This window comes from Bombus terrestris, chromosome 18 (genome assembly GCF_910591885.1).
Source record: "Bombus terrestris chromosome 18, iyBomTerr1.2, whole genome shotgun sequence".
In the NCBI taxonomy this organism is placed as follows: domain Eukaryota; kingdom Metazoa; phylum Arthropoda; class Insecta; order Hymenoptera; family Apidae; genus Bombus; species Bombus terrestris.
The window spans coordinates 2489291-2510328 of record NC_063286.1 but is presented as its reverse complement, the minus strand read 5'-3'; the positions used below and the strand labels follow the sequence as shown (position 1 = coordinate 2510328).

Below are 21038 nucleotides of genomic sequence, written 5' to 3'. Positions count from 1 at the left end.
GTTCGTTAGAAAAGCATAAACCAGCCGGTTGATAAATGACGAAGTGAATTATATCGATAGTTATTCAAAAACACGGTCAAACGTATATCGTTATTGTGAAATTAAGTGTGGCCATTGTCCGTTGAAAATTCCCTGACGAGATAACATCGATTCACAGGAACGATATCGCACGATCTTTCAAGAAAACGTTCTATCTTCAGTGTACTAGACAAAGCAAGTGTGCACGTATCACGAAAGCCAATTATATATGTCGGATCGGTTTATTTTCACTAGTGTGCGGCATCGGAAACGAACCTTGAAGAAGCCCCAACCCCCCTCGTTACATTTTCGATGGAGGACGTGCATCGCCTCGTGTGCAACTCATCTGGACGACCGCGACGACACGAACACGAAAAACAATGCAGATCGGTGAGTTGAATTACTTTTAAAAACATATACATACACGAATGCTTTTCACGGGCGTCGTTGAGAAAAACACAACGTCGACGACGGATTTGTCCGACCGTCACAAATACGGTAAATGGCGGTAAAATGCCGTCGGCACTTTGTTCGCGCTAATACTGCCACGAACAAAGGCGCTTATACGAGCTGTACTCAGAATGCATTATACACAACACGGAGAATAGCTGGTCGCTGGAATCGGGGAAAAATTTCAGGTCTACGATGATCACATTGCAAATACCGCTATCGTCCGATCAACTCTATTGTTTCCGTAAATTGGAAATCGACGAAATTTTTACGTATTGTTTGTTGCGCCGATAACAACTTGAAGCAATGAGAGGAACAAAATGGAATTCTATGTAAATTAATGAGTCTGTCAAAGAATGGGTTTATGTTCGTGTAACGTTTGAAAAACGCACATGGCGCTATTTTCAAGTTACAAAGTTGCATGAAAGCAATGTGAGCAACGTACCTGACTAAGAATAATGACATGCAAATGGTAAGTGCGCGTTATGGAATAAAATTATTGTCGATTCGTTATTAATATCGGATCTACTCAACATAGAATATCTATGTTAATTCCGTTCTATGTATCTGCTATGACTTTTTCCACGAGTTATGGTAATAACGTAAATTGGACCGTTATCATCAATCGATCACATATAAATTATGTTCATATTGCTGATAACAGATTGAGTTGATGTTGTAAAAGTACAAAATAAATCATAAGGTCGAAAATAAATAGGTTAATATGATTAGCTACATGAGAAAGCTACGCATATTAATATCTATACCGCTACAATTAGTTTTATGGGATATTTCTATTCTAGTTCAGGTCACGAGCAATGGCTCGAGCATGCTTCTAACGCATTTTACGAAACATTCGAGGCATAACAATGTTCTAACAACTACATACTCTATATGTAGTGCCCCCTGCAGAAAGAATGACTATAAACACGTGTAGCGTAGGTCAGTTTCCATCTATCGTTCGAGATTCAACGATTTGTCATTTGCCAATAATCTGTTACACGCTATTTCTATATTTTTTATGCTCTTCCTATTAACACAAATATAGAGCAAAAGAAAGAACACAAAAAGAACATATGACTTCGCCACGCACGATAGTTAAAAAATTAGCAAAAATTTATAATTTTGTAGAGATAAATAAAAGTTAGATTTTATAGTTCATGTATTTTCCATGATTTCGACTAACGATAAAACGTTGTTATTATCGATTTTACACGAGATGATAAATTTAGATTCGAATCGAGCGTAATTTATTGTTTCGTTAATTTATTACTACGAAATATGGTCGACGTTTTAACTTGCAAATTTCTGCCATTCTCCGTGACTAGCGATAAATACAGACATAAATAAAACGGCAAATTCATTATTTTTTAACGATCATTCTGCTTGTACTTTCATCCAACGGTGCGGATACAATTATATCGTTATCTCTGACGCATTATTAAGAACAACATCCGACGCTCGGTCATTAATGCGTGCAGATAGTCTGTGAAAATCATGTTGAAATAGGCGCCGCGATTATCATTAATTCTAATATTGATTCGGTTCGTTTCTACGGACAATTTAACGCCATATTAACCATTAGCGATTAAGCTCGAATCGGTGAATCTATCTTACTTATCGTTGTTCTGCATCTTTCGATCGAAAGGAGGAGACTCTAACAAAACGTTCATCAACCACTACGATCGTGTGATACACGATACTGATTTGGATACCTACAGCTAATTTTCCTATCTGTACATTCTACGCGAACGATCTACCGTGAAATGATATTCAAATCCTTACTAGAACTTCATTCTACTTGCTTATTCGAATACAAGGAAGCTACATACGTTTCAAAATCATGCTAGACACGAAGCGGCGTCGAAAGGAAGTCAAAGGAATACATGTTACGTATGAAATATCAGCAAGAATCAGAGAGAAAGATGGAAAAACAATGACAGACTTACCGGTGATTGACATCCATGGATATCGTGGTATGTCCGAGATGCCGGGTTGTCCGGTGGTAGGTTGTTGGCATGATGTCAAAGGATCAACGACAGCCGATGCAGCGGCGGCCTGATGATAGAATTGTGCAGCTGCAGCCATGGAGGCGGACGCAGCGGAAACTGCCGACGAGGCTGATGCGGACGAGACCAGGCTACCAGGTGTAGCGCCGTTCTGATGATGATGACCAAGGGTATAATTTACCATGGGATCGGCGGACGTTGGTGCGACATTTCCGGTAAGACTGGCGGTATAACGGCAAGATTTGTCACCGGCGGTGGCGGCGTCGACAGCCGCGGCCGCGGCCAACGCGGCGCTCGAAGCCGCGGTCGAACCGAAGCCTGGCACCATGCTGGACGTGGCACCGAAGGCCGCTGCCGCTACCGCTTGTTGTTGCTGATGATGATGGTGCGCCGCTGCCGCCGATACGTATGGATACATGCTAGAGGTGGTACGTGCAGCCGGTGACGTAGAGGCTGAACTTCCTGAGTGCTGTGGACTCGAGCCCGTCGGGCTAGGAGAATTGTGCTGTTGCGCGTAATTCACTGCCGCGGCCGCGACTGCAGCCGCGGATAAACTCGATTCTAAACTTGCGGTGGCCGGACTTGTCGTACACGCCTGGATCGTGCCGGGGTTCGCGCTCGAGAACAACTGTTGATGATGGAACTGTTGGTGGTACTTAGGTAGCATACTATCGATTATGAATTTCGAACTCATATCGGCTGTAGCCGGTGCCGATTTCGGACTCGATGCCGAAGACACGCCCGGACACAGAGACCGGGTCCAGTGTCTCAACACCGACACCGTGCCGGCAAATCTGCCAGCGGCTGCTTCATCTTCACGCACACTCTTCCACGCCGATCACCGTTCTTATATCACTAAATAATATAATTTCTCGATCTTGGATCGATCCAAATTTTGTTTGCACTCAACGCACGTACACGATTATTGTTCGATTATTCGTTTTCTCTTTATGTCCCGTCGTTTCTTTCTCACTTTTCGTACTCAATCGTCGTCGTAATAGTTCTTCTTCTCCTCCTCCTCCTCCTCCACCTCCTCCACCTCCTCCTTCTCCTCCTCCGCCTGTCTTTCTACTTTCCCTTGTTTATCCGTTACCTTTGACCCCCACTTTGATCGTCACTTACGCAACTTTACACATTATCACAGAAACGATAGCGGACGCGAGCGAACAAGGATGGATATCGCTAGTAGGCGGATGATCGCGATTACCGGATAGCTCGCGACGGCAGACGGCAGACGGCACACCGGAACGTTTCCAGATCATTCGTTTCCCTCCGTCGCGTGTCCTTTTGAACGATGGTGCAGTCGATCACACACCGGGCCGAAGAGGATCCACCGTCCAGGTATGGTTTTCGGGTTGACGTTACGATTCCTTTATGGTAATTACGATTCCTTCCACATCGGGACGACGAACGACAATAAAGCAGCGGGTCTTTCGTCGGTCGGGCCCACCCAGCTGATCCAACACAGCGGTCCCAGTGAGGAAATTGGGCTGCGACGGCGATCGAGGCGACGGCACGAGGAGAGAGAAGAGAAGAGAAGAGCGTGGCCCCTGTCAGGTGTTAGAAGCCGTTTCTTGCGTACTTCTCGGATAGTCGACGAATCCTTTATGGGCCATGCATGAAGGTACTATAGCCCCCTATCCCGAACGCCGCGTACTACAACCCACGGCCAGCTAAATGTAACCCCTTACAATAATGGCGCCGCTTGTCTCTCCGTTCTGTTCCCCCCTCTCTTCTACGATCCTCGAGCGCGCTGGGGTACCAGCTGGTAAACAGAGCCGACCAATCGCGCCGCTCCCTTATCCGAGGTGGACCAATCGCGGCCCGCCTAGGCGCGCCAAGATGAATGGCTCTCTCTCTCCACACTGACTCGCCTCTCTCTGATCTTCGCTGCTGCCTATACCTCCAGCTCTCTCTTCGTTTCTTTTCAGCCGCGGATACCTCTCGTTTGCTCTCGCTTCACTACACCACGCTCTCGCGTTTCGTCCATACCACACGTTTCTCTCCGCTTTGCTCTCTTCGGCTCTGTGTGCTCAACACCGCTCTACTCTACTCTACTCTTCTCTTCTCTGCGTTCTCTCTTGCCAGTGCAGTCCTGTTCACCACGTTGCCTTATACCCAACACTGTTGTGCAGCTTTCGGACGTCTCGCACGATACGTCTCTCTTTCTCTTTTCTCCTCCTCCTTCCTTGTCCTTCCTTTTCTCTACGCTCTCTTCTCTCGTTTTCTTCCTTGCCGCTCCCTCTTTTTCGTGCTTTGCTTTCTAGCCAGCCAGCAGTTTTTTTGTAGATTAGCCTCGCACGCGTTTATCCATTTTTTCCCTCGTCTGATTCTCCTTCGTTTTTACGCTTGCCACGTCTTTCGTTTCGTCTCGTGCCTCCGCAGTTCGCTCGTGTCTCTCCCGGTCAGCTCGTAAACACGCCACCCACAATTTCTCCAGTTTGAAATTTCGTATCGATCTTTCTAATCGTATCCGTAACTTTCGGTTTAGCTTGCCTGGAATTCCGTTGGTCCGTCCGACGGATTCCGGTTTTCCTCCGAAGATCTCCACAAATTTTCGCTGTGTTCCTCCCTCGTGTCTTCTCTTTTCTCTTATCTATCTTCTTTTATTATCTCGTCCCTTTCGTCTCAAACCAAAGATTTTTTATCTAACTCCTCCCTTCGAACAATCCACACCAGGCCTTTTCGCTCTCTTGGAACACGATTCACGATTGCTTCGTGCTTGCTCCACCGATGCTTCGTTCTATCGGATCTACGTATTTTACCACGAAAGAAGATACGCAGACTCTTCGAATCGATCAGTTAACAAGGAATAACGTCGCCGTGTTCACAATCGGTTTCATAGCCACGGTTCTCCGCGCGAGCATCTCGGTTTCCTCTCGGAATGACTTGGATCTAGATGGCGCTCGATTCTCTTACGATTTAGCCGAGACCCGCGGTTCCTCTTCTCTTTCCCGTTCCCGCGAGGAATATGCAAGCGAAACTGGCGCGTTCCGCCAGCGTCGCGTCGTCTGCTCGACTCTTCGAAACCACTGAACTCGTCCCGGTCGGAATAGCGGCGGCATTCCTGCGTTCTCAGAGTGGTGGCGAAGGGTTGGGGCAAGAAGCGACTCGCGGGCCCGGGGGAAGGGGTTACTAGTGAGACTAGTTGCGGCCAGAGGGGGGCCGTGAGGGGTGGACGGTCGCGCGAGGGTGGAAAAATAGTTACAGGGGCGGGAAAAGTTCTCGATCGCGAGATTTCTGCCGCTGCAGTGGACAGAGGTGCCTATTCGTTACTATCTCGCGTCCGCGGAGGACCTCTCCTTAATTGATCGCCTTTCTTTTTCCGTCTCTCCTTCCGCTCGTGGGACGGGCACCGAGCTTCATTACGCTCGATGGCTCGGTTTAAATATAACGCGGCTTGTTTGTTTTCATGCTGAGACTCAATGCCAAGAGGTAAATGGCTGGTCGTATTGTACGCGGTATACAACAGTTTCTTCGCCGTTCCCGATGACGCAACGTAAACTTTACGAAGCCTTTTAACTTTTAACCACGTAAAACCGTGTGGTCGATTTTTGATTTACTTTACGATCTGCTTACAAGCTTTTGCTCCCGCTAATTAATTGACCGATTAATATGGATACAGTGGTCGCTTCGAGTTACGTCTGATAAGATCGATTAAAGGCTGGCGTATTAACTTACCTTGGCCGCTGCTATCCGTTCCTGAAACAGAATATAAATAAAAGTGTCATTAGCTAGCCATTTCAGAATTATATTTTTTGCGAACAGATAGAAATCTGGACGATTTAGTATATGGATATCGTCGGTTTACTCATCCTCGAAATGTTATCTACCGAATTCGTTCGAACAGCTGATTTATTTCGCCGATTAGGAATTATCCACCATGGAAATCTTTAATTTCGAGTCGTGAACAGAAATGCTTGAGAAATTGGGAAAGGAGGATCAGAAATGAACAGGCGTGGTCCCTCAGGTATCTCGGCCTATCCTTCAGAATATGGATGGCATGTAGTGCCTCTGAAGCTAATCTATGGAGATGAATGTTCCACCCCCGGCCAGAGTTCTCCATGCATTGAAACCGCTCGATCCTTTAAGACACCGCCTGTTCCAATGATATCCAACATGGCAACTCCAAGTACAAAGGAGAAATACCTCGGCGCCCTTTGTTGCCGGGACGGCTCGATAGATGGAACGATACAGAAAACGACCTAAACAACAACGGATGGTTATACCCTTTTTTTATACATGGGAAACATGTGAACTGGTTTAATCCGCTTCAGGCTCAGGAAGAAGATTCACGGGAGGGAAAAAGAAAGGGATAATCTCTTCTCGTTGCGACGCGTTGATAGAGATCTATGTTACTTTGGAATATTGAAAACAATTTGTGATTCGAAGCGATGATTGTCATAATTATTAAGATCGACAATCTTGCTTTTTGTCAAGGTTTTTCTATCCCACGATCCGAATGATCCAAGCTATTTAGAAACCTATCGACGTACGTTAACCAATCATCCATGGCCCAACGATGACGATACTTAGTTACGTAAGCGAACGATCAAATTCGAAGCAAAGGTTTCGTCAACACGGTGCCTAAATTCGACTAGTATCCGATTATTCGAACGATCATGACTCGATCCGAGAGACACAGAATGCACGGTTTTGTCGGTCATCCCATCGTGTGCGTAGCTGTCCACATACAGGGCCCGTGTCCCAACGTAGCATGGTGTATACCTGTCTCGAACACCGCGGGGTGTAAATTGCGACCATGGCATCGACAACCAGCTAGCTAGACGGACGAATATACATAGAACCTCCGCATTGGTATGCATGCCTACGAGAAAGATGCAGCATGGATAAAGAGATAGTCTGGTTCTTTTGGAACTTCGAATGAGACGTGGAATTCCGGACATCGAGTTTCCTTCTGGTTACTGATCGAGGGGAAATTCCGAGGGGAAAGAGTACGGCAGCCAGGAGTGGCAGGAAGGCGAAGAGAAATTGGGCGGTGGTCCTTTACCGAATGATCATGTAACTTGGGGTGAACCGGGGTGACGCCCTGACGATTGAAACCAGAGGCACCTAGCGCGCCATCTTCGAGGAGATAAAGAGAATTCCCAAACCGTGTGCCTGGTCGTGTACCGGCATCCTCCGTGCCCGGTCAACGGTCCAGGAATTTAGCCGTGGCGGGGAAAGGTTCAAACCGGGCAATGCAACTCGTCGACTAGCGAAAGAGAAACGTTCAACAACTGAATACGTTGGGTTGTAATTTGTAACGCTATACGATGCTGCAAGATGCAACAATGTTAGCTGTTATATACTTGAGATGTTGCGCAGGCGAATTAAGTCTCGGTGGTTTGACGTTGTGTAAATATGCAACATCTTACCACGTTGCACACTATCGATGGAAATTAATTTCGTAAAACTGGTAATCGCACGGCGTTTCTAAAATAATGGTTAGTTTCTTTGGTTAGATATTTGGCGTAGATACAATACGATTTATAATGGTATACGTACTTTGCCAGGATTTAGTTCGTAGAGCTACCGAAATAAATTTTATTAATTCCCTGTTATAGAGTATTATACAATGTACATAGCACACATCGCTTCGTACGTATCTGTTAATAAATTATGGGCTCATGGCAACCGTTTGATATACTTGACTAATTGCGTCCAATGATTAGTTGTTGATTATCGTCCGACTGCTATTAGTGACGACTATTAATCAACGTTGAGTAACTTCACGTAACTCCACGTGTCGCGAATCAATTAGAAACTATATGCTTAGTTGTTGCGACTGAATGAAATGGCAATATATTGTAAACATATAGATACGCCTATAGGTGGCCTATTTTTATTGGGATAACCTATTATACGCGCTATATTAGGCGATATATTAATATAAACTACTAGAAGATAATGGTTATGGACAAAGTTTGTTCTATTTATTATGCAAATCGTCACAACGACGTATTACGCATCAAGGTCGTGACCCGTTTTACTCGTCACTGTTTTACCGACTCGCTTTGTCTAGCGCTAAACTTGTTTACCTAGCGAGGAGAAATTCGCGAACTTCGTGGGTATTTTACCTACAACCTTGTCCCAAACATTTTTTCCAATCTCGCATTGCTTTTCGTATTTCGCTTGCAATCGCGAAAAAGCGTTTCCGACGTACTAAAATTTGTTACGTATATTGCACGAACTCTTTAAATACATCGTCCACGCTATGAGAAATAAATAATAGGATTTTATATTGATATATTTATAATGCATGAAACGTAAAATATTAGTGAAGTCTAAAATACGCGAAAGTTTTACTTTCTATATACAAAATTATAGTTTCCGGATGCTTATCACTCTCTATCGTACTAGTATATTTGTGTTATCAATAATCTTTGTTTACTCCTTGATTAATAATCTTTTATCAACGTATTTGGCCAATGTGAAGATGCACTGTACCGCAAATATGTTTCAGAGTCACATCCAAGTCATGAAAAATGTTTAATATCCATCGTCGTGCATTGCACGCTGCATCACGATCTAGAACGTGTCATCGTTACCGATTCCTGACACGATCCGAGACACGCTTAAAAAATTAACACTCGAAAAGGACACGTTTGCCGTTAACACGTTTTACGAGGACGATCTACTTGGTCGCAGATGTGCGGGGAATTCGACCGTCATCCGGAATCTCTCGTTTCCAGCGATAAAACGAAGCGGCGCAATCGAAGGGCGAGAAAAAGCGCGAGGACGAGCCGATGGAGAAAGATTGGCCCTAAAACGCCGACGAGGCACAGATAAGAGACGATCCCGTGACGTTTCGTCTGCTCGTATCTTGCAGATTACCGATTCTTCCAACTGTGGCACCGCAAGAGGTGAAAAGTTGCTGTCCAGCGCTCGTCGAAGACACACGCGAGACAAGTTGCTGAAGTCACCTACGTGAGTAACTGTTCTTCCTTCGTTTTAATATTAATTTCCTAATTTTTACCATTCATTTAATTTCTCGCGTATTCTCTCGACGTAGCGTATTACGTAGTTCAGATTTATCGTCTTTAAATATACAGGCAGTTAGTAGTTACGTAGTAATGGGCGTCGTTCGTGAAAGTGGAATGTATAACTTTAATCGCGCGCTCCGTGTACCCAAGCAGCGATCTATTTTTTGCAAACGTTTCCATACTTACTCGGTGTTCCGGCGAACTATAGAAAAATGTAACGTAATTTGTTAAACAAACCTGGCGTTGTAAAAGCAGCGCTAAGAGAGTCGAGACTGGAAACATAGTCCGCGTTCACGACGCATGGCCTGTCATTACGAACAATTTTATTGGCGCTTCCGAGAAAGTACGGTGAAACCGTGATGCACGAATACGGTGATTATGGTGCACTCCGGCAATTGGTCGGTCAATTCCTGGAACGCACCGACACCAACGGCTGTAATAATTTTCCATGTTCTATCGAAAAATATCAAGCATCGGTTCGCTCGACGGCATAAAAACCAGAGCTTGGTATCGTTGAATAATAACCGCGAAATAAAAAAGAAAAAAACGGATAAACTTTCACTGGTCAGTCCTTAAATCCCATGAGTTCCGTTAAGTGGAACGAGATGTATCTTTTTATCGACCAAAAGAATAATTTCAACGGACGATCGTAAACATGTCAAAAGAGATGCTTATCTTTTCGCGTAATTTAATTGTCGATATTCGGCTGGCACACTTTCTTCTACCCCTATTTAACGCTAGAAAAGTTGAAAATTACGCAAGTCCCGCATCGTTAGACTACCGTTTCCTCGAAACACACGTTGACTCGATTTGTTCATTTCGATATTTGTCGAACGTTGCTTGATAAATTCGTAACGATAGGCAACTATTTCTTTTTTAATTTATCAAGAATAACAGATTCGACAGGTTATGGGAATACGAATTTGAAATAAACAAAGATGCCCTTTCCGATCTTGATATTTTTTAAATAACCAAACACGTTCACCTTGCGTCTCAACAACAAAGTGTCCAACAAGGTCGATGTATCGAATAGCATTTATAAAACAAGGGTTTCGTTAAGATACAATTATGGCCACAGTCGAAAGTTTATGTCTGTTTCCATATAAATTGACTTAAAAAAGAGGGGCGGGGGGAACCTCTGTTTAAAAATTCCCGCCAGCATCCAATCATTCGAATATCGACGCGCACGCGCACTTCCCTACTGCTCGAACCAACTCCACTCCATTGTTCCTAGTTAGAGGGGGTGTTGCAATAAAAAGGCAGGTTCGTTTGCCACTAATTTCGGTAAATCGAGATCAATGAAAATCGAATCACCTTTTTAAACGTACTATAAACGAGGTATCTCGGAAGCCAAACAGATCAACTCCATTTGTCTATAAGTTAAAAGGCATAGAGGGTTGACAATTCCAAATATCGTATTCGAAAATTCTCCTTTGAATTTACAATCATTCGTGCTATCTTCTTATGACAAATAAATTTCTGAAAATAACATTTCCCTTTTAAGATGCTGAACACGAATTACGTAGCCGGTTAACGCAAAATTAACAACTTTGTAAAAACTGGAGTTACCCAATTTGGCTTCTGAGAATCTGCATTCATACTTATCCGATATTCGTGGTAATAAACCTATAGCTTCAGCCCTCTGCCAACGAATACAATCTCAATTTTAAGACTGCCCCCTTATTCCTGCAATTCTTCAATTGCCGAGATGCACATACCCGCGCGTGTATCCACTGGCCACTGAAATCGCAGATTTGCCTAAGGTGCGCGTGCATCACACGGTCGAAGAATCGGCGCGACTGAATCGGCTGCGGTATTTCGCGACGCGTTCCTTCCGAACGAAACGAAAGAGGATCGCGAAGCGAACGACCTGCCAAACGGTGGGTTGCCAAGCACGTGACAGTCTGACGGACGCGACAGGACGCGCAGTGACGTAATGACGTGGCGGAAGGTCCGGAACGCGGGACGACAAGTGTGCGAGACAGTGACGATGCCGCGGACGGGGCGGGCCACTTAACGACATTAGCGGAGCGAGCGAGCTCGATAGGGATAGGTAGAGATAGAAAGAGCGGACTTGTGACTCGATGCGTTTTACTGCTGCTTTACGCCGGTTTATTGCGCCATCAAAACATAAAATGTGCCCGGCCGGGAAGCGTGCACACGCGTGGGTACACCCCCACTTTACTTTTACCGCTGACTGCCGGTTAAACCGGCCGACATTTCCCGATTTCTTGCCCCGAACAGCGTTCCAGTTCGTCTCTACCGATCTCCTTTTTCCTTCCTACGTTCCCAGTCTTCTTTATTCGACTTTGGACACTTCGTGATTTCATCTGCCGTTATTGCTCGTTCGCATTCACAGCGCTGTACCCTTGCTTCTCTGACCTTGGTCTTTTCTTTCGTCTTAAAGTGCATGTTATGTGTGCGAAATGATCGTGAGCGAGAGAACCCAGATTAGATATGGATTTGATTTTTTAAATCCTCGCTAGTGTTCGGTGTTCCTGGCAACGCTAGATTCTGTTATTGGATGTCGAACGTGTTTTTGCTGGTACGCTTTTTGTAAACGTTTCTTGTTTCCTCAAACTCGTTGCCAGAGTAATCTGGTTTATATTTCTGACGCTGTCTCTGTTTCTAACTGTCAATTTTAATGATCTTCATAATACATTCGTTAGCATTGGTTTCTTGATGTTACTACGTAGTAATTCTATGTACTTCTAATTATAATTAATGCTTAATTCTACATCTTTTTACGAAGTTTCTCATATCGAGCAATTTCCATATTAATTATTCTACTTCCAATACTTATTTTCCATGTTAATATTTACTTGTTCAGCTGTTTTCTGTAACTAAGATCAGTCTATATACATCGACTAATCCGCATAAAGAAACTGATAGCATCGTAATCGCGAAATTATGTTCGGACTTACGCCTCGAGAGGTGGAATCCCTGAGTCGGAGGAAGAGTGCTCGGAACTGGTCTGAGGAAATATTATCTCAGAAAATGGCGATTCCAGACGCTGGTCGGGCATGTTGCGCGCCATTACGGCGTTTTGTCTGGCGGAGAAAAAGAGAAAGGCGGGTGCATTCCCGGCTGTTTTGCGTTTCGCCGATGGCACTGGCTGCCGGCGCAACTTTTGGGAATGAGAACGCATTATTGAGAAATTTACAAAGACACATGGTCCGTAAATTGAACGGTCGCGCGTCGCAAATTTTATTAATAGTGGAAGCTGGGCTTGCCACGAGTCTCCTCGCCTCGACTTTCTTCTTTCTGCTCTTCCACTTGGTTCTTTCTGTTTCTCAACTTCGTTTCTAATAACATACGATATCGCCGTTAGCTTGTTATCAGCGTAGCATGTTCCAGACCTCGTGTTCCTACCTTTTCCTAAGAAATGGGCATCCACGACACGGTGGTAGTTTCGAAATTTTATTTCAAATTCGACTTTGGAAACCTGTTCGGTTGTGAAATTAAGATAAAGTCGCGTTTGCACCGTTTCGCTTTGGAGAAATATAATGCGGTTTATCCATCCATGAGACCATAACGAAAGCAACGTTTATCCGCGGTGTTGATCCAAAGTGAAACAGCGTAAATTCGGCTTAAACTCGAAAATCACGAGTCCCCGGGTTGAATTTCGTCGAGATAACTTCGTTAGACCGTAAATCACTGGCCGAAACATCTTTCGACATTCTTGTTACTTTACATATGTCTACTAAATCATAGGCGTATCAGATGTTAGCGTGAAATTTGTTGGTTCGTGCCGTAGTGCTGCTATACCTGTTTCTGTAGTCCAAATTAGTTAGTCGATTGACTACTGGGATTTACATTATTGATCACGACAGTCAGGATTCTTGCCAATGCTTTCGCAATTCAAACACCCGATTGGAATAGGTAATGAAAAGAATTTATACGCCATCGAACACGCGTGAATGGATTAGCCTAGTAATTACGAATTAATGTTGCTTAGTTGCCTCATCCATTTCAAGGTTGGCTGTTATACAAACTTTGTCCCTCCATGACGAAATTGCTACGTTAGGATATCGAATCGATTCGCGACGTGACGAAAACTCGGCCAGGCACGTCGCAAACGCAAGGACCAATAGTATCCCTTGCCAGTAGGCTAGCTGGAATTTGCGAAAAGCTCGAAACATTCGGCGATATGGTAGCGTCATCTGCCGAGGGGTGGTCGAACGTTAGGCTCTCCCTTGTTTCGCATGTGTTGCCAACCCCTCTGCACAACCGACCGATCAGACATGAACTGATTGGCGAACCCTCCCTTACCCCTATGCCCCGGATGCTTCCATGGGGGTTTCAGGATACCGTCAGAGATACATAGTTCCTGAAAATCACGCCAGAGCGGATGTGCAAGGCCGACAAAACTCTGCTCCGTTGCATAGTATAAAAATTTTTCTCAAATAATTAAACATCTTACATGTATCATTAAATTATAGCATTATCGAATATAGAGATATTGATAGAATCTCGATCAAATTAATAACCATTATAACGATATGCAGTAATAAAAAAAGGATAAGATTGTATAATTTAGTAGATAAATGTTTAAAAAGTCTATCGATCAACAATTTGGAGAAGAAATTGTAAGGTTAAGGGTATGTTGCAAGTAGATTCGAGTAATATGGTCTATTCGATGTCATCTCGCAACTCTTTTGTGTCTGATTTGCTTGTCCAGCTTTTATTTAATCAACATTCTGCGATATAAGATAAATATCTCCACCAAGAAAATACTTCGTGTTTGGAAAACGTGTATTTTAAAGGGACACGTACGATGCATGATTTATTTAAAATCTCGAGGTGGAGCGACGAGCAGACAAGACATAGGAAGTAGCGGATTGGCGGACGTGACGAGAGGAAGCGTAACTCGCGACATCTATCGTTGCTAAACCGAAACGCCGTAGAATCGGTATGCGGCTCGCTCAACAATGCAGGTCGATGCACACTGACACGACAATCACGAAAACGTTCATAAAATTTTAACTGCTTAATAAAAACGTTACGAGCTACTGTCTCACGCAAGGAATTACCGTTGAAAGTCGACCCAGCTTTCATAGCTCATGGGGAAGAGCCGTTCAAAATCCGCGCGCATCATTTTCAAGGATCCTTTTTGTGCCGCGATCGCGAACAAAGCATAACCGCTGCTATTCGGGATACAGATAGTGAATATTCTTTTGTCAGCGATATTACATCGTTTATATCAGATATCCGTACGATTCCACTCTTTTTTCATTAATCAACGATTACGAACTATAGGCAACAAGGTGTAAATTCGGAGTTAACAATTTTCCAATCGAAGAATTTGACTTTTCAAATTTGGACGTCAAGTTGTAAAGTTTTAAATTCGAGTTTCCAAAGTTCTTTCAACAATCGTCAAACAAAGGTTGCGAGTTTCGAGTCTTTTAATTTTCTAATTCCAAATTTTTCCAATTTCTAAATTCCCAAATCTTCAAATCTGAATCCTCAAACCTATAGATTAGAACTTTTAAATCTAAACTTTTAATTCTGATATTCGAACGTTCGAGCCTTGAAAGCTGCATTCTAAAATTCATTTTTTTAAAAGGGATGTTCTCTTATGGAAAATGGACGCAACATTAGCGGGTAGCGCAAGCTCGGACGAGAGCTTGTACGTTTACGACGACGAGTTTGAGGGTGACGTTGAATGGAAAGAAGCCGCGCGAGCCGTGCAAGGGTTGCGTGGTTGGCCTTGGAGGGTCGTTTGCACTGTTCTTGACCGCACGTAGCGGTCAGCGTAGATCGTGGTCCTTCGAGGAATGCATGAATCTCGTCGGCTATACGCGCATTATGCTCATTGTGCGTATGGAGCAGTGGTTTTCCCCCGTCCCAACATTTTAACCTCGTGTTTCCTTTTTTCCAATACAATTTCTTACTCCTTCAACTTACCTCAATTTACCAATAACCTTCCAGCACAATTATCTTTCGCACTTCTATTTAATCACAAACACAATTTAACTGAAACAATTTTTCCCATTTCATTCTAAATTTCTAAGCAAAGAAAACGCAATCGATCTATTCCGAATTTCGATCTACGCAACTTGCGAAGTACACTCGCAATATCGGTACGAACACGATTCGTCTTTCCGGACAAATTATCCTTTGTCTCTCGGTTTAAACAACGATAAACACAGCGCAATGTAAAATTGACAATCTTTTTCTAATAGGTTTCTAATACCCGGTCTATAAATTTACGAATAAAGATCTTCGAATTTCATAAGCTGCAAAATAGACTTAGAAGAACAAGGGAGAGAACATGGATGGAACAAAGAGGCGTCGGAACGCGCTATGTCGAGGAAAAGAATGCGTGGAACGGACGTTCGGCAAGGCGAAGCGTGCATTCGTCGTGTCGTTATCGCGGTAAAGTTACGGCCGATCGATAAGGTTAAGAACCCCCGACGGATTTACGATGTCGGTCGAAGAGGATGATCGGCCGCGATTGCACGGCCTTGTGTCGTAAAGCGGCGATGACGCGGCCCTACTTGCGCGCATGCACGCATATGGAAGCCAGCGGCCGGGACACGGCATATGGAGTCGCCTCGCGCGATAACGACTCCTTGGAAATGTTGCCGATTTACGAGTGGAAAAGCCTCTGTTCGATTCAAACGTCTCGCGACTGTTGCACCTCTAGCTTTTCACCGTGTCTTATCGTCTCACTCGAAAAGTTGCGCTAAAAGGCAGATAGAAATTCTTTTTTCATGTTTTCCGTGATCATAACCGTGGAAATGTGCGAAAGTTTGTTTTCAAAGTCAGCTTTTTCTTTTTATTACGCGATCCTCTCTTTTTAGCGGATCCTCTGGGCTTTACGACGGAAACGACGAATTCAAGGTCGCAGCGATGCAATCTCCTGAAAATTCGACGCAGATCCCAACAACGGTTACTCGCTTTGGTAAAGGGTTTCAAGGTTACTTTTAAGGTAAGTCGTTGAATTTTTAGCCGTTGTATACTTTGCCGGATTCGTGCGACTTGGCTCGACCGTTAAAAAGGTAAAAGCAGTCACCAAGCGTTGACACCATTTTCTGCGTTCAATAAGCGTAATGTGCTAATGATCTGGTTCGTTATTATCCTTAATTACGCAAAAGTAATCCTTCCTTCGTTTCATAAGCGAAACTTCGAGTACGGAGAAACGTTTTATGAGTCGTTACGAACACTCTGAGTCGCTATAAAAATTTATTCGCAAGAAAAATATGAGCAGCGTTTTACATCACTTGTTGCTTTCCCTCCTCTATTGTATCTACGTAATTAATGCGCATCTTAAAGTGCGACGAATTCGCTTCACCGAACCTTTCGAATTTCGATCGATGCTTGTCAAATAATTTAATAACCATATCGGGGAAAGTATCTGTCGCCAATGACGAATAATTCTCCGCCGCGTTAAAGACACACTCACTTCGAGCGGTGTCATTTTATTTAGACGTGCTCGGTCGTACGAGCGTTTCAAAAGAACAGAAATGCCGAGAGAGTAACAGTGGAAAAGGAAGAAAGAGGAAAAAGCGAACGTACAGGAAGGAAGTAGAAAAAAAAGACAGGAGAAACGCGAGGTAACTCAGACGGAAGGTTGTTAGGAAAATTGAAAGCTTATCTATCAGTGATCGCGGCGGCGCACCGTTGCACGCAGTCGACAGAGATTCTAGAGGAAAAATTCAGTCGCCATTATGTTACGTCCGCTAATACATGAAAACGCGCAACGAGATCGACAAGATCGCGCGGCTAGGGAATCGATCGCGTAATATCGCCAGGATAAAAATCGACCGATAGACATTACGAACATTTGTACGACAATTAAGGCTGAATTCTTTGCTTCCGCGCCTTTTTCTCGCATTTCAATTACCGATTTCACAAGATAGAAAGAAAGCACGATTCGGACGAGCTGAAAACGCGGTCGCTAATGATAGGTAACTACAATATACGAGGCGCATTATGAGCGAAACGTGGAAGCTATAGAATCGTACGGAAATTTTATTCGGTTAATGATTTTGAGTCGTTAATTAACATTCTCTGTATAGATATATGGGTAGTTACGGTATTTCTATAATAGTGCGTAGCTATAATTTCTATAGCTATAACAGCGTACAGTGGTTTTCACAATTGCGTAAAAAATTATTGTAAAGATCGAACAGGGAACGTTTGAAATGTACGAAGATAGGTAGAAATATGGAATCGCATTATCGGGTATTTCTTCATTTGTCGACTTTTATTGCGAAGGTATTAGAAAATGTATTTCGCTGATACTCCGGTTATTAATGTGCAACACTCGACATTTTGATAAAACATAGAAGATCGCACGAACGATATTCTAGTGCGTTTGGTTTATATGTAAACTGGAATCGGACGAACGAACGAAATACGCGAACAGTTCATAAGAATCGGCACATTGCACCGAAAGTAATTCGTAAGAAGTCGACGTGGTTGATACAAAGCCAGACGAGTCGGAGGGAAGAAAGCGACCAGTCGATTTGCCACGATTCCAGAGAACGTTCGAGATCCAACGACGCGAAACCGCATCTCGTGGCAAGAAGAAGGGAAAAAGAAGTCCTCGATGCGATTCACCGCGCGGGAAGTATAAATTAGAGGGTCGTAAATCGACATTTCCGGAAATATTCCAAATATCGGGCGAATCTACGTGGCGCGAGCGTTACGTGACCGCATTCGACGGAATAATAATGCGTAACAGCGCTTTATGGGTTCGTCATCGAGAAGCTCGTCGTTCTTGGACAAGCGGAAGCTGGCTCGTTCGTTGACCATCGAATCAACGACGAATCGACCACCTTCGAATATAGACGGTCAGAAGATAAAAATACTCGCGTAGGCTGCGTCTTTCAGCTCGCTGCTTACGCACTTCTGTTTGTTTCGCGTGGTCTTTCGATCGGAAGTGGTCGACACCTACGCCAAAGTTGAAAACCAAACGCTGAAACGGCATCGTAAGATGATGTAAACTAACAACCGAACGAACTGCATCTACATAAATAAAGAAAACTAAGAGACCTAAGACGAGGAACCTTCTCCGATAGTACAAGGACAATCGCGCGAGAATCGTAGAGACCGATCGACCTAATCTCCGGTAACGGATAAAAAAGAAAGCGGCTTGAATGCTGCTAGGTTGCGCGTGAATTCAACCGCCGCGTCGCGATGGAACGGTGGCAATCGCGCGGGTGACGAAGCGAGAAGAGGCAGCCGCCAGTGGTGGCGTTGAATCGAACGAGGTCCGTGCGATCGGCAACGAAAGAAACGAACAGAGACCGAACGACGAAGAGAAGGTGACGGAGGCTGGTACGACAGCAGGGGTAGAGCAGTTCGGAAAAGGATATAAAAGGAAATATATGGTAATGTGACCGGGGTGGCAGCCTCTTTCCACAGGGGTTGCGGAACGAAGATAGGGGTTCGGATCGCTCGCCGGGGGTTGGGCGTGGTGGCTAACGCACCCTCCGCCCTGCTTCCTACCCTTCCTCCGTAGCTCTTCGTGCTTCCGTCGTCGTCGTCTGCCCTCCCCTCCTCCTCACCTCCCTTCGCCCCTCGCCCGGCGAACCCCTCCGCCGCGTTTCTCTCTCTAGATTCTCTTCGGCGAGCGGAACGAAGCTGTGCCAGCACGCCGGTCGATACTTTGGGGCCGCGTGCCCGACTAGCGTCGCGACGCTGGAATTCCGCGCTCGTCATGGCCGCCCTTAGTGCCCGCGTACCGACGTCTGGCTGCGCCCTTCGAATCAACGCCGTCTTTCCTTCACGAATCCTCCGTCACACCGGTGAGTCTCTTATCATAGATTTTTTCGACTAAAGTAGAACGACGTGGTCAGAGTGTTTTCGTAAGGTACGCGTATGGGCAAGTTGAGAATCGACGATTTATTATGTCGTCGGTGATGGATCGTTCGAGCTTTAAATTCATCTCTCTTAGCAAGTTTTATCCGTTCGATCATGGTACGTGGTTTTGTGGAAGATGGTTCGGGTATGTTGAGAAATTCCGATTCAAACATGGCCGCGGAAAATTCGACGTTAAAGGGGATGAATGTGTTTTGTAGGTGTAGGAGTGGGGGCTTTTAGGTCATTGATTGCGTATTTGGTAATTGATCTGTACGTGGTTTGAAATCGAAGAACAGGAACGTTTTCAAGCTTTTACGTATTTCGATATTTACGTAGTCGGCGTGTGCGAGAGATACGTATCGTTGATCGACGAGAAAACAAATTTTTAACCATCTTCCGCTACTTCAGATACTTAAAAATTACAAACATTTCTCTCTTTGTAAAATTGAAACGATCTTTAAAACGCTTTTAAACTTCGCGTTTGTTTAATTCTTACATAGTCTTTCATAGACAGGTGGATTCATGTACCGGTATTATTTATAACTTCTTATCGAATTAAGATTTCTCGATTTTTATCTTTATTCTACTCCGAGATCTCTCGAAAATATAGCAAACTAACATGCTTTCGAATCTTTCCGGCTCCGTGCACTCCCGAAACAGATACGAAGTTTCAGCAGAGAGGAAAATCACGTTATGAATATGAATGAGCGAGCTTATGTTCGTTTCGTTGCTGGTCTTAATACCGTGGTCGTCGGTAGATCGACTTCGATGCGTTCGAAACCTTCAATTACGTCCAACTGCTTTCTCGTTCGAAATATTCGCAACGTTACATTCCCGTTTCGAATATAGCACAGACGATTAGATCGATGAAACTCTGAACTCATTAGCTACTACATATTTTACTCTACTTTCCCGATTATATTCAACACAACGATATTTTCAAAAATTCTATTTACTCCGGATATCACTTATCTGTAACAAGAGCTAAGTTCCCGAGAGATTATCGATCTTTGTACGAATTTAACTTCAATATATCAAGTATAAAATTTATCTAATATTCCTGTAATCACTTAAGAAGTTGAATATTGCAAACAGATCGCTATATTAAGCCAATCTCGCTATTATCAAGTACAAAAGCCTGACTCACAAACCTGATTCTTCGATCAAATCAAATAAAAAAGATTAAAATTCCAAGGAATCGCTATTTTACCTTACTGTTAGGAATGAATAATTAGAATTTCAAGAATCGATGACTAGAAGTTTTCAAGGACACACGATACATTCGTAACGTCACGTCGGAAAAGTGATAAGTCGGAGAAGAAGAAACTGCTTTTGAGAGTAAACGGTTGTCGAGTCGACGCATTGAAAATCTGGACGCGCGACGCGACGCCAAGCAGCGTGGATAGAGGGCGAAGGAAAGGCGCGTACCAGAAGGAGGAGTCAAGTTGTTTATTTGATGGTGCCGTAAAAGGCCTCTTTATGTTTATCTGCCATTTAAAACGCTCGCATAAAACCGGCGACCGCGTACACAAACTATCAGCCGGCCATAAATCATGCCGTGAAACGGAGTAGGTTGGAAAGTCACCTCGATTCGCGTTCCACGCGCGCGGAAGATCGTTTCCCGGCGTCTCGCGATCGCCGTCGGCCGAACATCCAATTCCTTCTGCCTTCTGGCCTTTTTCCCCGAGGCTTTGCTTTATGTTGGGAATAAACGAGAGTCGAAAAGACCACTCGCGAAGCACGATTTTATGGAAAATCTCGA

General features: G+C 44.2%; 2 protein-coding genes and 1 long non-coding RNA gene across 5 annotated transcripts in view; 1 reads left to right on the top strand and 2 right to left on the bottom strand.

Annotated features, from left to right (window-relative positions):
* Nucleotides 1-3453, bottom strand: part of LOC100652143 (homeobox protein abdominal-A homolog) — a 39976-nt gene extending 36523 nt beyond the window's left edge. Inside the window, exon 1 of one of the 2 annotated variants that reach the window (XM_020867514.2) lies at nt 2418-3453. In XM_020867514.2, the coding sequence (XP_020723173.1) occupies nt 2418-3171 (754 nt within the window). In that variant the 5' untranslated portion in view covers nt 3172-3453. The remainder of the gene's footprint in view (nt 1-2417) is intronic. The other variant, XM_003402141.4, reaches the window with a different exon arrangement.
* Nucleotides 1-11268, bottom strand: part of LOC110119149 (homeotic protein ultrabithorax) — a 292134-nt gene extending 280866 nt beyond the window's left edge. The window contains exons 1-3 of one of the 2 annotated variants that reach the window (XR_007227438.1): nt 11182-11268; nt 9701-9873; nt 6159-6179 (exon numbers count right to left, since the gene is read on the bottom strand). The gene's annotated coding sequence lies outside the window, so the exon portion shown is untranslated. The remainder of the gene's footprint in view (nt 1-6158; nt 6180-9700; nt 9874-11181) is intronic. The other variant, XR_007227439.1, reaches the window with a different exon arrangement.
* LOC110120049 lies at nt 4013-16398 on the top strand. Its single transcript, XR_002308619.2, has 3 exons — nt 4013-4101; nt 8944-9407; nt 16270-16398. It is a non-coding gene; the product is annotated as an uncharacterized LOC110120049 (long non-coding RNA).
* Nucleotides 16399-21038: the final 4640 nt, after the last annotated feature.